The 20,063-nt window shown below is 39.9% G+C and overlaps 1 protein-coding gene across 3 annotated transcripts in view; it reads left to right on the top strand.

The window, feature by feature from the left end:
• PCCA (propionyl-CoA carboxylase subunit alpha) overlaps positions 1-20,063 on the top strand; it is a 357,755-nt gene that overhangs the window by 63,285 nt on the left and 274,407 nt on the right. For all 3 annotated transcript variants that reach the window (XR_006414646.1, XM_044429576.1, XM_044429577.1), the window contains exons 5-6: positions 15,226-15,339; positions 17,248-17,301. Coding sequence is in view for 2 of the 3 variants with exons in the window: in XM_044429576.1 (XP_044285511.1) it covers positions 15,226-15,339; positions 17,248-17,301 (168 nt within the window). In the remaining variant the exon portion in view is untranslated. The remainder of the gene's footprint in view (positions 1-15,225; positions 15,340-17,247; positions 17,302-20,063) is intronic.

Below are 20,063 nucleotides of genomic sequence, written 5' to 3'. Positions count from 1 at the left end.
CCTCACTGGATTTGAAGGATGCTTATTTTCATATTTCCATACATCCTTCACACAGACGCTTTCTACGTTTTACTGTCGGATCCGACCTGTTCGAGTTTAACGTCCTACCCTTTGGCTTGGCCACAGCCCCTCGAGTCTTTACAAAGTGTATGGCACTGGTATGCGCACACTTGTGGACTCGCAGAGTACAGGTTTACCCATACTTAGACGACTAGCTGATCGTCTCGCAATCCGAACAAGCTCTCTTGTCTGATATACAAATGACCTGTGCTTTGCTCGATGCTCTCGGCCTCTGCATTAACCATGACAAATCGACCCTTATTCCCACGCAGGTCATCGATTTCATCGGGGCACGGGACTCAACACGGGAAAAATCTTTCCTCCCACCGGAACGTCAGAATGCTTTATGCAGCCATATTCATCGGATTGGATTACACGGAACTGTTCCAGCCTTGTCTGTTCAGAGACTACTGGAGCATATGGCTGCTGCTATTGCCATTGTCCCGTATGCCAGGTTACGTATGCGACCCATTCAACTGTTCTTCAACGCTGTTTTTCAGCCGCAACAAGATCCTGCCACCAAGCAGATTCGGATCCCGCATGCAGTCCTTCACACTTTAACGTGGTGGACCGTCACAGACAACCTGTCGATTGGCACCCCAGTTCGACCACCTCAGCCAACGACGACTCTGTACACCGACGCATCCCTCCTGGGATGGGGTGCGGCATGTTTGGGACTTCGGGTCCAAGGTACTTGGAACCAAAGAGAGGCGAGGAAACACATCAACTTCCTGGAATTTGTGGCGATTTTCAATGCCCTCAAGGCTTTCAAGACTGTGTTATGCCGTCAAATTGTCCAAATTGCATCAGACAATATAGCAGCAGTTTTCTGCATCAGCAAGCAGGGGGGCACAAAATTTCCAGCCTTAGCACACCTATCAATGGACATTTGGGACTGGTGCATACCGAGGAACATCACGCTTATGGTGGTTCACCTGGCTGAAACCGACAACGTCGAAGCAGATACATTAAGCAGACAGATGTCGACAACCCATGAATGGGAGTTGGACAAACAACTTTGCGAGGGACTCTTCTGCCTGTGGGATTATCCGGATGTGGACCTGTTCGCCACGTGACAGAACAGCCTGTGTGCCCTTTAACTGTTCCAGAGCAGGCGTCGGGCCAGGATCGATGGGAGATGCTCTCATGGTCCCTTGGAGCAACATGACTTTTTATGCGTTTCCTCCAATCCCACTTCTGACGTGAGTGGTAACAAAAATAGCCCAGGACAGGGCCATGGGGAAACTAGTGACTCCGTGGTGGCCGAGACAACCATGGTTTACCATTCTCTTGCTGCTGTCCAGAAGAACGTTCCTTCATCTACCAACTCTCCTGCACTTGTTAACACAACAAGGAGGAGCGATCCGCCATCCAGATATATTCTCTCTGAAGCTGACAGCATGGCGAATCACCTGATTCATGGCACCGAGTCGGTACCGGGGACACCTCATGCTACGGGTGACCTCACTCAACACACGATATATGCAGCCCCGACTTTGAATTCGACAGCGAATATCATGATACCGATGCCTACCGACAGAGAAATTCAGGCGATTATCGAATCTGCATTAAGACCGTCCACTGGTCGTTCCTATACGGCTAAATGGAGAAGATTCTCCTCTTTTGCGGAGTGCCATTCATTCTCCCCTGCAACGGCTTCAGTCACCAATATCTTACAATTTCTTTTCCATTTGCATCATGAGGGACTTAAACCGTCATCCATCAAAGTTTATGCAGCTGCTATATCCCATTATCGTGGCACTATACACGGGTTATCAGTCTTCTCACAACTGCTGGTTCAGCGCTTCATTAAGGGACTACAAAATTTACATCTGTCTATTCGCCCTGCCATGCCGACGTGGAGTCTTTCTGTAGTACTCCAAGCGCTTACCAAACTACCGTTCGAACCTTTAGCAACTGCGGACTTACGCCTGGTGTCATGGAAAACTGCCTTTCTAGTAGTGGTTACATCAGGACGAAGAGCTAGCGAGCTTTGTACTCTCCGCATAGACCCACCATTTCTGAACTTCCGTAAGGAAAAAGTTGTCCTTCGGATGGATTTCTCCTTTTTACCCAAGGTGGCCACATCGTTCCACCTGAATCAGGATATTGTTTTACCGGCTTTCTTTCCATTGCCGTCGACCCCGATAGAACATGCTTTACACACACTTGATGTTCGCCGCTGCTTGGCCTTTTACAGATCCTGCACTGAATCTTTTCGTACTACTAATAGACTTTTTGTTAAATACTCCGAGCAAAAAAAGGGATCACCAGTATCATCTCAGAGACTCTCTAATTGGATCACCCAGACTATTGTCCTGGCTTATCAGCTATCGAAAATAGACTTACCTGTCTCTCCAACTGGCCATTCTACACGAGCAGTAGCGACCTCGTCCACTTTTGCCACAGGGGTTCCGTTGCAAGACATCTGCAGAGCTGCGATCTGGGCTGGTCCGTGTACTTTCGCCAAGCATTATCGGCTTGATGTACGTGCCAGATGGGATTGCTCTTTTGGTAGAGCTGTTCTCTCATCCGTTCTTCGATGATGACACCTCCCTCCGCTGAGTCTGGTAAGCTTGCGAATCACCCATATGTGTGATGCACAGAGGCCACGACGAAGAAAAGCAGGTTGCTTACCTGTAACTGATGTTCTTCGAGAGGCCATCTGTGCATCCACACAACCCACCCGCCGGCCCCACTCGGTGTTGGTGAGTGGATATTGTGTTTTTTCTCGGTACCATACTATAATTTGCATCGGTACCATTTGGATTATGTCACTGGGTGGTTTTTTTTTTTCGGTACTGAAATATTAATGGCATTGGTACCGGGAGGTTATATCGCTGACTAGAGATTGTTCTCAGTACCGTACTATAATTCACATCGGTACCATGGGAATATAATGGTGTCTTATCATTACTTTATTTTTAACCTCTAGAGGGCAAACGTGCGGTCTTCAAGACTGAGCAAAATGGCGGACACTCCGCTCTATTTATACCACAAAGGGGGAGGGGAGCAGAGTTTTCCCGCCAAAAACCGTTAGCTTTCTAATCTTCCGGCCTAGGTACTGCGCAGGTGCAGCAACCCATATGTGTGAATGCACAGATGACCACTCAAAGAACATCAGTTACAGGTAAGCAACCTGCTTTTCTAGGGTCATGTTCATAATCTGCTAATGCTCCTTAAGTAGTGACTGTGGCCTGGAGTACTTTTTCATGTAGTGCAGCTACTCCTCCATGTCCTGGAGAAAGCAGATCTGGCCATGGTCTTACCTGCTTCAGTCAAACCTATATTAGATTCTTGCAATGTGTTTTTACAGAAATTGCCATTGAAAAGTGTATAAAAGTGTCAACAGGTGCAAAATGTGGCAGGCAGGGTGGTGTCTACTTTTAAGAGCATATTATTCCAATGTGATGCTGTACTGGCTTCCAACATGTTTCTTGGCTGGATTGTTGCTTTTATTATACCGCCCAAATAGTCTGGTGCAGGAAATACAAACTCTTCCGTCCTTTTTGTGAACATGGACTTTTGACAGCTGACATTTTTAAAAATGAGAAAAAGAGTTTTTATTTAAGCAGAATTTTGATATAATATGTGTTTGCCTATGAAATCTGTCAAAACTAGCCTATTTAGTGCTGTCAAGAAACATAGCCCTTTTCTGTCCATAGCTCTCAGAAACCTATGTTCCTGAAAACTCTCTCTGTGTTGTAGATCTTCTGGAGCACCTAGAGCAGTGATGACGAACCTTTTAGAGACCGAGTGCCCAAACTACAACCCAAAACACAGTTAGTTATTGCAAAGTGCCAACACTACAATAAAACCTGAAAACTGAGGTTTTAGTTCAGAAAAACAATTCACTGCCAGTCCAAGCATATATATCCTTGGCAGCACACTGACCGGCCATGCGAAAGCTCAGATAAGTCGTGGCTAATGTGTTGTGGCTTGTGACATCATTGCCTGGTACCACTACTCCTTTCTGAGCATGCACATGGTCCCTATGTGTGCTGTTATCCAATGCTTGGCTGCTGGGGTGATGCTGGGGCGACTTGGCTCACGTGCCAACAGAGAGGGCTCTGTGTGCCCACTGTGGCACACGTGCCATAGGTTCGCCACCACTGACCTAGAAGCACAGAAACGTTTGGAAAAGGAGGAGAACACTGAGAATTGTTGTGGAAATACTTGAAAATTAGAGGATTCACACTGGTGGCAAAGCAGTGATGGCTGCTCTAGTTATGACTACTCAAGTGCTTTGGAGGGACTGTTCCTGGATACATCATGAACAGGTTCTGAAAGAGGCAAAATTGAGGGGAGTAGTTAGTGATGACTGAAAAAGGGGTCATAACTGGAGTGGAGAGAAGAGAAAAGAGAAGTTTGGCTTTCAAGTTCCCTGGAAGACTAGCAAGAGGATTAAGCAGGAAGGAATGGTGTAACAACCCAATCATTTGTCAGGACCATTGTGAACAACCAACCCACCGTGGCATATTTGCATGCTGACTTAGCATGATGTATGATCACATCCAGTGTTTTCTTGTACTTGGCTGCCTTTTAAATTAATTATCTAAGTCCTTGCTTCTCATCCTGACACCTTCAGAAGTTCATTTCTCTGGGGCCTTTATAACAGCAACAGCAAGATTGTGGATCTGTCTCCCTTGGGAGGCATGGCTTGCTCCCTCATTCATGAATGAATGAATGAATGAATGAATGAGACTTCTATGCCGCCCCATTCGCCGAAGCCTTGGGGTGGCTCACATCTATAAATAAACTTCCATAAAATAATATAAATTAACAGTATTTCTTTATTTATTTATTTATGAATAAAATGAATAAATACTATTAACAATTAAAATGACATTTGAATAAAAAGGTCTTCGCTTGGCGCCGGAAAACAAATAACGATGGCGCCAGGCGGACCTCTCTGGGGAGCGCATTCCATAGATTGGGCGCCACCGCAGAGAAAGCCCTCCTCCGAGTACTCACCCTCTCTTAAATTTTTAGGTGAATTATGAAGGTCTTTTTTTGGCTGGGCCTTTGAATTCTATTAATTGTTTGAGGCTATGGATGGGTATAACTCTAGATTTTTATTTGAATTTTATTCTCATGCATTTTTATATTATTATAATATGACTGTTCATCAAAACCAAGGATGGAATGTGTATCTGGGTCCAAGAAGTAGTTAATGCCTCTCTCAGAGAGGGTCTGGTCCCCGCACCCTTCAAGGAGGTGGTGATCAGATCTATCCTGAAGAGGGCAAACCTGGACCCAGAGATTGCCACCGGTTATAGACCGGTGGCTAACATCCTGTTCCTGGGCAAGGTGCTTGAGCAGGTGCTGGCTGGGCAACTCCAAGCTCTCTTGGAGGAAACTGATCATCTGGATCCATTTCAATCTGGATTCAGACCTGGCTATGGGACTGAAACTGCCTTGGTCGCCCTGTATGATGACCTGTGCAGGGAGGACAGGGGCACTGTATCCCAGTGGGTTCCCCTGGACCTCTCAGTGGCTTTTGATACTCGTGGCCATGGTATCTGGACAGCCTGGCCAAGTTGGGGGTTGGAGGCACTGCTCTGCAGTAGTTCCGTTTCTACTTGATGGGCTGATTCCAGAAGGTGGTGCTGGGGGATTATGCCTCTGCAATTATGCCATGGAGTTCCACAGGGCTTCATTTTATCCCTCATGCTGTTTATCATCTACATGAAACCACTGGGAGAGGTCATCTGGGCATTTCAGCTGAGGAGTCGTCAGTATGCTGATGATACCCAGCTCTGCCTCTATCCAGGTGAGGCAGTGGATGTCCTTAACCAGTGCCTCTTTGACCCAGAGTTATTCTTGGAGTTCCAAATGACTTCTGTGGTGAGGACCGCTTTCCTTCAGCTTCAGCTTGATCCATCAAATACATCCTTACTTGGATGAGCAGGGCGATCCATGCGATAACCCCTGATTGAACTACTGCAACATGTTCTATGTGGGGCTGTCCTTGAAGATGGTCTGGATACATCAATTGGTTCAAAATAGAGCAGCCAGATAGTTAGCAGGGACCGGCAGATATGCATATATAACAGCAAACCTGTACCATCTGCACTGGCTTCCAGTTGAACTCCGGATCCAATTTAAGGTGCTAGTGATGACATATAAAGCCCTAAATGGCTTAGGACCTGGATATTTGACGAAGCACCTCCTTCCATATATCTGCCTGGCCCCTAAGATCTGAAGTGAAGGTCCTTCTTCAGGAGCCCTCTTTGAAGATCAGAAGAGTGGCTACCCAGAGAAGAACATTCTCTGTGGGGGTGCCCTGGCTATGGAATCAGCTCCCCAGAGAGGTGTGTCTTGTGCCGATGCTTTTTTTCCATTTTGGTGCCAGGCCAAACCCTTTTTCTTTCCCCAACATTTTAAAAGTTAGTATTGTATTAATGTTGATTTTATATTTTATTTATTGATTTATTACAGCATTTACATCCCATCCTTCTGTGGAAGCACTCAGTTATTGTGATATTGTGTCAAATTTATCTATGTTATTGCTGCCCTGAGACACTGTAAAGGGCGGGATACAACCATTTTATTTATATATATACAACGCACACACACGCACACTATATTCACTAGTTTTAGCTTGCCATGAGCCTCCATTATCAAATGGAGGGTATCTTCCTAGAAATAGTTTCTAGGTAGTGGTCTCTAATGGGAAATAAAAGAAACTTGATAAAAACCCAGGTATTCTGGAGTGCATGTCAAGTCATGATTGCTGCAATGGCATGGTAAATATAGCTTGAACGCAAGCTGAACCAGATCAAAGACCTGCCTAGTCCAGTATTCTGTTTACAGTGCGGTCGTATCTTCTTGCTTGTCCTCTCCAGCAATTGACAGACAGAGGTATGCTGTCTCCAATATATAGCCATCATGGATAGTAGCAATTGATCGCCACATAATCCATGGATATCTGTACAGTGTCATATTGCATATTCTTTGATTTTCTCCTCCTTTCAAAACCCAGCTCTATAACCATGTGTCCTGTGACTCCATGTATCTCCCAACTCCTTAGGTTAGAATCCTAGGCACTCTTAGTGGGATGTAAGTTCAGCTAATCTCAGTGCAACTTACTTTTGGGTAGCATTGAGGTATGCTTAGGATTGGTGAAAACATGGTATGCAGAGATAATGAAAGTGCTTGATATTTGTACAGGGGACAGCTTTTTCATGGGAATTATAGCTGCCATAGGTTCCACATTTTGAAACACTCTAATTGAGTATTCAAAAGAGCTGGCAGAATATCCTTGAATGGGTAAACCATATACAACTGCATTCTTCAAGGATGGAGCCAAGATTTTTGCCTCAGTTTCTACCACCTGGGCTGCACAGTATGGAACTCTTGATACTCCAGAACTGCTCTAGAATCTAGAACTGCTGTACTCAAGCTCTCCTTGCACCCCATGTATTTGCACTTAAAAACAGCTGGGGCTCTGGGTTGATCACTCAAACATTTTTTGTTCTGCAAATCCAAATGCATACACAATCCAAGTGTAGGGCAATGTGTGTACCTGCTGGACTGTTCCGTAACCATTTCTCAAACCACCAGAATGGAATTTGTAGAGCACAGTTTGAGAATGCTCCTCTGGAGTTTCAGAAATGTTTCAGTCTGCTTTTACCTTCCTTCACTGGTTACCTAAAAAAAAAGTAGGTTTCTGCACCTTATTTTTCTCTGCTGCTATGGATGGATTTAGTTCTTGGCTTTTGTATTTTGCCTTATGTTTATAATATTATATAAACTGCTTTTTTCTTGTGGGATGCCTTGTGGGTGGGAAAGAAACAATTGGCATTTTTCTTTGTCCTGTCTGGGCTCATAATGTTAATCTCTGCTTGCACTGCCTGCATTTACTCAAACAAGCAGGATCTGACTTCAGGCTATGTGACTCTCTCAGTATGGCATTAAACACCTTCAGGCTAGTAATTCCAGCCCTCTGAGCTGATGCCCCTATCTAAGCCAATTGTAGTACTGTACACTAGTATTATATACCTGAAATATATTTAGATTTGTTAGCTTATACAAGGTTTGACCATGCTGCCTTCTCCTTTAGTTAACAGGTGAAACACTGGCTTCCAAGTTAATTTGCATTGAATTGATTTTTAATCCAAGACTTTACTATGCTTTTGTGTGAGAGGGAGTGAGAGGCAACCTTACAAAGAATTCACTCATTACCCTCATTTTATGGGACAAGCTAATTGTGGTATGTCTTGCTGAGCTGTGTTATGCAGTTTGAGTCAATTGAGTGAATCCACTTTACTCTGAAACATCCTTCATTGCTTGGTAGTATTGATTTGAGCTTAAAAAATGAGGATGGTAGTTTGATTAGATTTCTTTGTGTAAATGCTTAAGATCCCAGACAATGTTCAAAACAGGCTATTTGTACAATTCAGTAAGCAGTGATGCACTTGCTTTTGTAAGATGAACTGGGAACTGAAAGAGTAGAAGAGAGGGCTGCTATGAATGTGACTATGTGCTACATAGTCCTACATAAGACCTAAGGCACTGTTCTGTACAGCTGATCTGTTTTACCTAACAGTTGCAGTGGGTGATAGCAGGCATTCATATATCCTGTGAGATTTGTGTGCTCTATTATATTATATCTCAAATGGAAAAACATCTTTGCCATTTATAGTCCCGTACAGAAGGGGCTTTCTGGAAACAGTGCAGGTGGGTATCTTTGGCAGCTAGTGAATAGTTCTGCGTAGATGACTATGCAGAAAGCAACTGATCAGATTTTTTTTTGTTCTTTTCTTCAGTGTCAAAGTAGCACTAATAATGGCTGGGCCCACCACATATTTGCCTCATGCCACACAGCTTTCATATTTTCACTGAAAATATTTTGGAAAATAATTGATGAATTTTGAAGACACATTTTAAATAAAACAAATTTAAAAGCAGCATTTACTTACATTTTAAAATAATACCATACTATTTCCAAGGATCAACACAGCTAATGAGTTTAATTTTAAAAGCACTGTAATTACAAAGGTACCTGCAATTGGGTAAAAAAAAAAAATTGATACCAACCAGAATTGACGACTGGGATGGAAGTTGAACCAATTTTCTTAAGTGATGGCCAAACTGTGGTAGAGTTATCAGGATTTTGTGCACATCCTGGGAAGTATAAAAACATAGAAATGAAGTGATTCAGAAGGGGCCTCCCAGACCATCTGGTCTGGCCCCCAGTTCCTGCTGATTCTGCTTATGTAATCCCCAACAAGTATTTCCATGGCTTTTTTACCTTCTAGCACCAACTCTTGCCTACTCAATACAGTAGAGATAAACCTATTCCAAGGAGCAGGGAGTTGCATTTGGCTTGTTTCAGAGAACACAATGACCTATACTCAATCCATTGAACCATGTCTTGTTGAAACATTGTGTTATTGTTTGAACTTAGCCACATTAAGAAACCCTGGTTTGTTAACTATGAACAGTGCACAACCCAACTTCAAAACAAGGTGCTCTACCCTCCTTCCTTCCAGGCAGATCAGGGCAGACTGGAAGACTTTCTAACCTAAGTCTTTATTATGTTAAAATGACCAGCTAGGCTGGTTTTGTAATACCAGAGAAGAGTCAATAACAAAAGACACAAACAAACTTAGAATACTGGCCATTAAGAAAATGTGGCTTAATCATAAGAAGTTGATTCTAAATAACCTCTCCTCCCTTCCAAACCAAAAGAGTCTACCTCATCTTTAAGGTGCATCATGCTGCATTTGGACCAGTTGTTTGGAATGTCTGTTCTGTCCCTTTAAGTTGATACCATATACTTGAATTTACAATGTCCACCCCTACAAATCTCTGTTTATCCCCTAGAATTTCTCCTCAAACTTGAAACAGAATAGTTCTCAGAAACTGACTTCTTCATTTCTGGGTCCATTGGCCTTGGCATTTTAGCGGTGAGTTTCAACCACACTTCTTCTTCCAGTTCTGAATCAGAAGCAACTTTTGAAGGCTTTATTGTAGGGGGAGAGAGCCCAGTTCCTAAATAAGGGTTCTCTTTGGGGGCAGTTTGAAGTTAACAAATTATGATTTGTTAGTGAGGCTGAGTTCAGACAACATGACAGCCCACACTTTCATGAAAGCAGCTGTCCATACTCAGCCCTTGACTGTGGGTTACCATGTTGTCTGAACTAATTCAGAGTCTTCTGTTTTGATCTAGCAAGTGTGTTTAAAGGTGAAAAGTATGCTACCATTATCCCCTCCTCTGCTTTTCATCTGTGGGGTCAATACCAGTTCTTCATATCAAACTGTTTCTGTTCTTAAATCATGACAAAATAATGAGACAAGAAATTTTGCAGATGGGGGTGGGTATAATTTGATAAACTGTGATGAGAATAGGATTTATTTGTAGACGGTGTGTTGTACCCGCAGTGTTACAGACGAGGCCAGAGACCGGATGGTAAAGTAAAGAGGAGATTTATTCCTGCAGCAGGGACCAACATTCATGGTTAGAATGCGGTGCATCAGGTACAACAGGTGTAGGTAATTTAGCCTCCTTTCTGACCTGTCTGCCTTTTCCCAACCATTTTCCCAGAGGTTTTGCAATGTTTTTCCCATTGTAAAAGACCAAAACCTCTCTTATGTATTGGGAGGAGGAACTTCAGGTATGCTAATAGTTTGGCCCTGAGCCTTTTGTCAGTGCTTCCTGAGATTCTGCTGGAAATTAAATTTGTCCTTTGGGCTGAAATAGGTTTCCCCACCCCTGCTATAAATCTTAGGAAAGACCTTGAGTTCTTTTCTTTTAAAAGGAAGTTTTCTTTTAAATTGGATATGGAATTAAGTTCATTGACATTCTTGGCAACTCTTTTATACACCCATACCAATATGGTTTGAAACTAGGTTTCGTAATCAAACAAGTATTATTGTCATGAATGAACTACATTATTATCAGAAAAGAACCACATCTGTAGGGAAAGGAGGATTGAGATACTGTTGGACCTTTGATATGTTTCATCTATTACGACTTCATGGACTGACTGGCTTGTTTTGGAGTTGGAAGCGCCGCATTGGAACAGATGTTGCTTTTCAAGATGTAAGAAGGTCATTGATCTATTTTGTGGGATATGTCCTACAGACTTGACCTATCCTTGAATACCCCATGCCCTGGGGAACTCTAGATGGATGATTGCCATGTGCTTTGTATACTGACAACCCATGCCCAGCTATCTGTTGGGCACATTGGTTCTTGTTTGCAGAAGAACCATCATCCTGTGGCTTATTGCCAGGGTGGGTTAGCATGATATGCAAACAGGCCCTGTAGGTTCTTTAATTGTGAAAAATGGGTCTTGAACTTCAGCAGAGATCTACGATATGGTGTGCTTTGCATATGATGCTTGCAGAGATTATCCTTATGATGGCTTATAAAGTAGGGTTTTCACTGAACATTTTAATTGGCTAGGAGATGCATGTGGTTATGAATGTAAAAATATTCTAGGCATTCTTCACCTGTAATCTTTCCCTTAGTGATCCATTTTAAGTATTCACAAGACTTTGATTATTCTTATTCTCTTAAAGTTTGTACAGCAATAAAATGATGGCATTCACTGTATATATATTGGTTCTTTTACCATGAAAAGACAAGGTTTTTCCCATGCAATTGTCCTGCCTCATTCACAGTAGTGTCTGAATGAAGATATCGTCAACTTGTCATCTTCCCATGTTTTTCAGCTACTTCATCTCTTGTTTCCCCATACCACAAAAAGTCTATCAAAGTAGGAAAAAGGATTTGAAAAAGTTTTGAAATGGATGAGGGTGAATAAATGGAAGTCTGATGGAGTAAGATGGAATTACTGTTCTGATACTCTTGGAGAAGGTGTTTAACTCAATCTGGGGTTACACTCCTTTTGAAGCAAAAGCACCCCTTCTAGCCAACTTCATTTGATATGTCAATTGCCTTCATTTGTTGAGAAGTTCATTTGTCTGACTCTGGTCATTCATGGCTTATCTCCATATTGGATCATGGTAATGCATTCTAGACAGCATACTAAAAAGCAGAGACATCACCCTGCCAACAAAAGTTCGTATAATCAAGGCTATGGCTTTCTCAGTTGCAATGTATGGCTGTGAAGCTGGACCATAAGGAAGGCTGAGCGCCAAAGAATTGAGGCCTTTGAATCGTGGTGCTGGAGGAGACTCCTGCGTGTCCCCTGGACCACAAAGTGATCAAATTGGTCAGTCCTAGAGGAGATCAACCCTGACTGCTCTTTAGAAGGCCAGGTAATGAAGATGAAACTCAAATACTTTGGCCACCTAATGAGAAGGAAAGACTCACTGGAGAGGACCCTAATGCTGAGAACAATTGACGGCAAAAGAAGAAGGGACAGCAGAAAATGAGGTGGCTAGATGGAGTCACTGAAGCAGCCAGCGTGAGCTTAAGTGGACTCTGGGGGATAGTGGAGGACAGGAAGGCCTGGAGGAATGTTGTCCATGGGGTCGTGATGGGTTGGGCACAACTTTGCGACTAACATAACATCAATGCATTCGGTGGTGCTTCCCTTGAATAAAGTCTAGACATTTAAATTGGTTTAAATACTGTTTTTAGGGCAGGGAGGATGAACGAAGGTATGTCAGTTTTGTGTGAGCTCTTATGACTATTGGTTAATTCAAGGTGCAGGATTTGTCATATCAAGCCGGAGATGGCTTGGAGCTTGGGTACCTTTGAAATAAACTCTTCCTATATGAATTTGCCTTGGATATTACTATTTTTGAGAACCTGTTTGCTTTATAAATCAATGGACATTCAGTTGGTGGAACTGAGAAAAAGTTCTGTTTTGATTGTGGTTGCCAGGTTATGGAATTACTTCTGCAAAATAATAATAATAAAAAATCTGTCTCCCTTCATTGTCCATTTTAAATCATTTTTTGAAGACAGTTTATTTCAAGTGAAATCTTTTTAAGTAGGTGGTGCTTTTAGACAATGTGTCTTTTGTATAAATAAATGAGGAAACAAAGCTCTCCTTCCTAATATAAAGACTACTTAATATATGGAATAAACACATGGGACACAGGTGAATAAGACGGGAAATGGTCTCTCATAATCTGTTGGTGAGGTAAAGTCTAGGGATCTTAATAATTGAGAAAACTGGTTGCAAAAGGGACTATGCAAACAACAAGCATGCATAGTGTAGTGAGTCAAAACTGGGATCGAGAAAGATGGATTGTGTTGTCTGCTTAAATTTAATAGTATCTACATTCTTTCATTTTTCAAACATGGTGCCACCAACTACCACTGTAGACTTCCCAAGATGCTTAGTTTATATTACCCTTTTTAATGGTAGCACTATCAGTAAGGCTAGATTTTAAGATAATAGGCAGATTCCTGCAAACTTTTATTTAATTGTGAAATTGTTTTTATCTATTTAGAATTGCCTTCATTTTGGTTAAAATCACGAATTGCCCAGTTTCCTTATATATTATTTCTGTAATTTAGTTATTTACATTGAAAACATTTAAGAACTATATGAATGTAACTTCAGAAGCTGCATAAAGTGATGTTCTGGCTACCTTTGGTTCTTAGCTGAAGTGTATCATAGAAGCTTTAGGTATGCACATTATGTGTGTGTGTGTTTGTATGTATGACATAAACAAAGCACATATCAGTTCACTCTGCTCTCTTTTTCAAGGAAGTCAGAAAATATTATACTGAGGTATATTTTACATCTTTCTTAAACTGTTACGTTGCAATTAATGTTGGTATACATGTTCAGGACTATATTCTGTGCTTGAGAATTGAAAATCAACTTAACCTACATATTTTCAAAGAGTGGGAAAATGGATGTTGAATAGATTGGGCTGAGGACATCTGAACTGACTTCTCTATAGCTCAAGAAATTATATGTTAGATATACTCTTAATTCATTATAGCTTTAGAATTTTTTCATGTATGTTGTATTTTGAATAGAGGGAGAGAAAGATTTGCTTGGTGCATTTGACATTCTGATTGGAAGGAAAGTTAGGGTTAAAATTCTGTAATCTAAATTCAATGGCTTCGTTTTTGCTAATTTTTAAGCTCTGAGCTTACTACTTCTGGGCTTCTTTAATTTTTTTTCCTGTTGCTAAATACCTTCCTGATCTTTGCGAATGGAACTTATTTCTACCTGAGCATGTCACACATACTTTTAGTCTCATCAAAAGAACATGCTGTTGAATGTAATCTAAAGTATTTTGATTAGTATTTTATTTCTTTAATTTGTCTTGAAATACTGCTGTAGAAAAAGAAAATGATTCTGTTGCTGATGCCGTATGAATGTGCATGCGTGTGTGCATGATACACACACACACAAATATTATTAAATAGTGTGCATTTAATAAAAGACAAGCTTTTCTTCCGTTCCCAATTATTAAAACAACAGATGCTTCCTGAGTATTTTTTGTCCTTTTAAAAGATTAGCTAAGCGTCCTTAAACTATAAGCTATGCCAAAGACTAGCTCTTTTAGATGCTTCCTGTAGAACAAGTACTCTTCAAAATTTATTCTAAATTGCGGGCAAACTTTCTTTGGCTATTGCTTATAGCTCAGATTTGCTGTAAAAAGTGTATTTAACGATTGTCCAAGTGAATAAGGATAAGAATGAATTGGGGGATCTCCCCCGGCTTAAATAATTCTCAAGATTTTCTGGTTCACGTGTAGTGATATTGAACTCTTTAGTCATAGGCTTTAATTTGTGCATGGTGCTGACCTGATGCTGTGCAGGGACACTCACTGCATCCCTTCATTCAATTCACTCTAATTATCACCAACTTCCTGGGGAGCCCGCTTAGATGGAACTGGCGGTGAATGTTTGTTGTTAAGTAGTAAGATATTAGGCTACCCTGGTTACATTTAACAAAGAAGTTTTAGGCTCTGAATTTACATATAGATTATCAATGTAACTCGTTCAAATTTGTATTGGTATTATTTGTCTACATACAAACCAAACTTAGCATAAAATGAAATTTATTATCATTGGTCTTTGTATGTACTAAAGTATGTGCCACTGTTTGTTATATATTATCCGTTTCCTTCCTTCTGGCTCTTATTTTGTGGGAATATTAAAATGGGAATTTTGTCAGGGTTTTTTATTCTTTAAACATCAACACTCAGGGAGCTTACTGGTAAAGTTATTTGCTGGCGCATGTGTGTTAAAATGTAGACATTTTGTCTTTTCAGGTCCATGTGAAAATGGCGGATGAAGCAGTCTGTGTTGGCCCAGCTCCCACTAGTAAAAGCTACCTCAACATGGATGCTATCATGGAAGCCATTAAAAAAACCCGGGCCCAAGCTGTGAGTCTGAATGAGTCTCTCCTCTGCAGCTGTTTCATATATAGAAGACAGAGAAGCTAGAGTTTGTATTTAAAGATAAAAAAGCAAGGGGGAGAATGATTGAATATGCTATTCCAGTTTAGTTCATGTCACATGAGTTAAATGTGGCCGAAATAGCTACTGGAAATCAAAGGCTTTTGTAGCATCTGGCAGTGCTGGTCGCTGATCCTGCAGGTGGCTGCTGGATTCAGCTTTCACACCAGGGAGCAGCTTCAGTTCATTTCCAAATTTGCTGGGGGGGGGGGGGGGGGGAGGAAATCCCAATTAGTTTAGAGCACTAACCCTTTCTGTGCCATAGCCTCTTGCTTAAGTCTTTTATAATATTATGGTAATTTTATTTTAATTATAATAGTTCTAAATTTTTGGAGTTAGCATGTGTGAGAATTTGCACACAGCTCATATGCACATAAAGGTAAATGGAGCTTCCAGAAATTATTTTTCATGGTTTCATGTTGCTGAAATAATACACAAAACTAGATAAGTATGTGCAAGCTAGTCCCTTCTTTTTCCAGTCCCTGAATTAGATCAGAGATACAAAGTTTAACAAGAATGATTGCTATTTTAAAAATGATGGAAAGAATACTTTTTGTGTTTTCATCAATCAATGTAAATGTGGTCATCAGAACTGCTGAATGCAAAAGCATCTTTAAATAAAATTCGATGGATGGGAGTCAGTCAACACCAGCAATTACCCTGGAGTGTCTCAATTAGCATTATCATTTCTTTTGAAATAAATGTTTCAGTATGGTGCATTTGGAAAGGGGGGATGATGGGGGGAAAAATGGCAAACAACATTAATTAGCTAACAGACACTGCAGATGTTTACATTGTTAGTTAAGAAGACTTAATGGGTGTAGAAATAGTTCAGGCTTTCATCTTTACTCTGTCACATATATTTCCTTAGCTGCATGTTTACATAAGATTACAAGCTATGCAAGTGACTTGTTTTGTTACTGTGTTCTGTGATTCCATGTTGTTTGTAGTGTAGAAAATTGCATACAAGATGCATTATTTTGGGTTTGGGGCATATGATATCTTCTTCCCTGATTTTCAGATTTTATATTTCTTCTGTTAACGTGTGGTTGCTAGCAATGTCACTAGCTGTACAGACAAATACTGTTTTTAACTTGAGGGTCAAGAAAATATTTTGGAGAGAAGAGTAGGGGGGAAAAGAGACAAACATAAAATGATGAAGAGAGAGAGGCTTCTCCTAAGACAAATCTAGCAAGGAAGAAATGCCAGAATTCTTTGGTATCAATAGAGGTGAACCCAAAGAATCAAAGTAAAGCAGATGCTTTCTCTGTATGTCTCAAGACTGTGCTTCTTGCCCAAGTTGGTCAATGTTAAGTGCATTGATTCCAGAGAATATATGCCAGGTTTTAGCATGTCAGAAAACTGTGCCTTGGGAGCATAGAAAACTTATTTAATAATCTTGAAGATATTGGTGAGTTGATTATATGTGATGTTGAGCATGTACAGCCACAAACTGGGAAGCTTTTTTATTTGTGTATTTGATTGAAATGATATGCTGCACTGCACATTTAAACCAGACCCAAGAGATGTAAAACAGGTAAAGCAGTTTTTATGTTATTAATGTAAGCTTTTCAGTTGTTCAAAGCTCTTTGTAAGATGGAGAATGGAAAGAAAACAATTTATCATGTACTTATTTTTACCCTTAAAAAGATTATTCAATAAAATATGATCCTTTTTCTGGAACAGTTCTTTATCTTGGAAAGTCAATGTAGCTGCTAGAAGTCATGATGTGATAGGATGTACTCACCTAACCAAGTATAGCTACATTTTAGTTACTGAAAGATATTTAAAGATGTTGGAAGTTATGAAATTTATTATTGGTGTTTATTTTTAAAGGTACACCCAGGATATGGATTCCTTTCAGAAAATAAAGAATTTTCTAGGTGCCTGGTAAGGTTTATTTTTAATGATATTCTGTTATGGGGAAAGCATGTCCATGTATATTTTTATCTACCTGCATGTTGTAAATGATATCTACCATGATTAATATATCACATATTAATTAATATATACAAGTTTTAATCACATTTTAAAACATTGTTACCCCTTCCATTCAATTGGTACAGGTAGCATACAAACAAAATCGCCAGGAATTATGACCCTTGTAGACCTGGCTGCTGAGTAGGCTACCATTTCCCATTTCCATCTGCCATATTTAGATGAATGAGGAAACCCAGTATTTCCTGCTTCTAGTGTGTATCCAGATTTTATTGGATAACACACCACATGGAGTGAAACTACTGCTGGAGCTCTGTCTCTAACATAAGACCCAAAGGCAACAGGGATCAGTTAAAAGCATCAATACATCCTTTTAATTCTTTCATGATATACTCATGACCTTGTTTTTCTTTTTGAAGCCATTTTGGTTCTCAAATACTGTGTATTTCTATAAGGCAAATGTTATGAAAAATGTACTGTGGGAAAAATGGACAATAGTGAATAGCATTTATTGATTTAAAATTTCTTTCACATTTGAAATGAAGTTTTTGCTTCTCTTCATGAGGCAAAGATGGGCTTTTAAAATGTTTGTCATATCTTTTTAATTAACTGTATTTATATGTAATAATTTGTTATTAATTGTAAATTTAATTATGGCTATCCACCACTGTTGAGGAATTGTGATCAAAGGCAGCTCACATACATTAAATAAATGGCGTGCTTTGTATATTTATTAAATTTAGTTGATGAATCAGTTAAAAGCTGTACATTCTTGCTTAGCAGTAAAATCAATGAAATAAATGGGACTTACAAAATAAACCATTGCAATGTTATATTATATCATAGTTGTTGTATTTGACAATTAAACAATCTGTAATGATTAGAAGTGTTTGAATAATCAGAATCTCATTGATCTCTACCACTGGATTATGAATAGGATCAAAAGAGTTGTGTGTGGACTCCTGCATGAGCAAAAATGAGCTTTTCTGGCTTCCTTCCCACTGCAGCCCTTGCCTCTTTCCCCGTTTCCATTATCCCTGGCTCCCAAAATTCAGGGGATTTCTAAATACACTACTGAGGGATTCAGTTGGAAGGAAAATTTAGTTGCTACTTGCTCCACAAGAAGAAATAGTTTCTGCTCATATATGGGGCTTTAAGGCCCAGCTGAGAACTCATGTGTTGGAATTTTATAGTTTGGAAACTGTTCAAAAAAATAACAAACCCCCCCAAAAACAATATTTATTACCATACAACAAGCAACTATGCAAGAGTAACTGATAACCATATACAAAATAAATAAAATTAAAGTATTTTTGGAGAAATAGCCTTATAGTCCAATAAATCTGTTCCATCAATTAAGAATGCAGTTCTATTTTGCATGAAAGAGATTGTTACATACTAATTTATAGGGTGCATTGATATTATAATGTGAGGATTAAAATAATTAAGAAGAAAAAGTCTAATGTAAAACCAGTGTTTTTAATCAAGTTACCATTTTTGTAATTAATGCATTTACTAAACAGAACTGCATACTAATTATTGTACAAACAATTAAAATATATCTGTTTGCAACTAAAGAATCCCTTTATACTATTTAAAAACCCAAAATCTTTAGTCATGGGACCCACATACCTTTTTATTTTACAGTTATGTGTATTAGACAGAAATGTGGACAATTATGAAAGTGCATTTCTCTTTAGTTTTCTGATCTCATTTAGTGTTCTTGGAAATGCACCTGAGGAGAAAGGCCATAATTTGAGAAGAGTTAGCTTACTGTATAGCACATGTAATTGCCTAGAATTTTCTAGAAACACAGGTTAATAGTCACTTGTCAAATCAGCATGTTTTCCTTGAAATGAAAAGTATAATTTATGCTATTTAATTGCTGGTAATATTAATAATTTGCTGCAATGATAAATGATGCACATTGTAATGCCTCTAAAGTCAAATATTGCTTTCTCCATGATTTCACAGAAAATTCAGGTTTAATTTAGTTTGTTTGATAAAGACTCAGACTGAGAGTTCAGAGAAAAATAGAGAAATACAAATGTTTGACTTACATTAAATTCAATTCATTAAATTTAAATTTAAACCATTATTTTAAAGTGGCAGCTACTATAACTGAAATCTTTATCAAACAAAGGCTTTGTTCTTTAAAATACAGGCTGCTATTCTCATGTGTTCTTATGGACCTAGAGTATTCCAAAATTTTCTTAGCTTTTTTTAGGTTATCTTTTCTAGGTTTTGATGCTATTCCAGAAATTTTCCAGAATGTGATTTTCAATCATGCTATTAAGAACCTGTTCAAGTAATTCAAGATCATATGGCTAGACCACATCAATTCATTAACCAGGTAGAATTGCATTAGGCTCCATAGGGAGTGTATATGCTGTTAGTATAGTGACTGCTGTTAAAACTGTAGTCCAGAGTAGTGTTTTTTTCCCCAACAAGCCTCCCTCCCTCCCTCCCTCTGGAGCAACTACCCTGTCAGACAGGCTCTTGTGGGCAGCACTCTAGCAGGGCAGGCCTTTTGCTGTACAGCAGGGCTCCTCAAACTTTTTAAACAGGGAGCCTGTTCGCTATCCCTCAGACTGTTGTGGGGCTGGACTATAGCTTGAAACTAATTGCTAAAGAAACCCTCAAAGAAACAACAAAAGTGATTGCGCCCACCCCCAACCTCATTTCTCAACAAGAAAGTGTGGAGCAGAAAATTT

The sequence above is a fragment of the Varanus komodoensis genome, unplaced genomic scaffold (genome assembly GCF_004798865.1).
Source record: "Varanus komodoensis strain SLA01 unplaced genomic scaffold, ASM479886v1 scaffold2, whole genome shotgun sequence".
Classification (NCBI taxonomy): Eukaryota; Metazoa; Chordata; class Lepidosauria; order Squamata; family Varanidae; genus Varanus; species Varanus komodoensis.
Note: the sequence above shows the minus strand (reverse complement) of the source record. Positions and strands in the feature narration are given on the sequence as shown.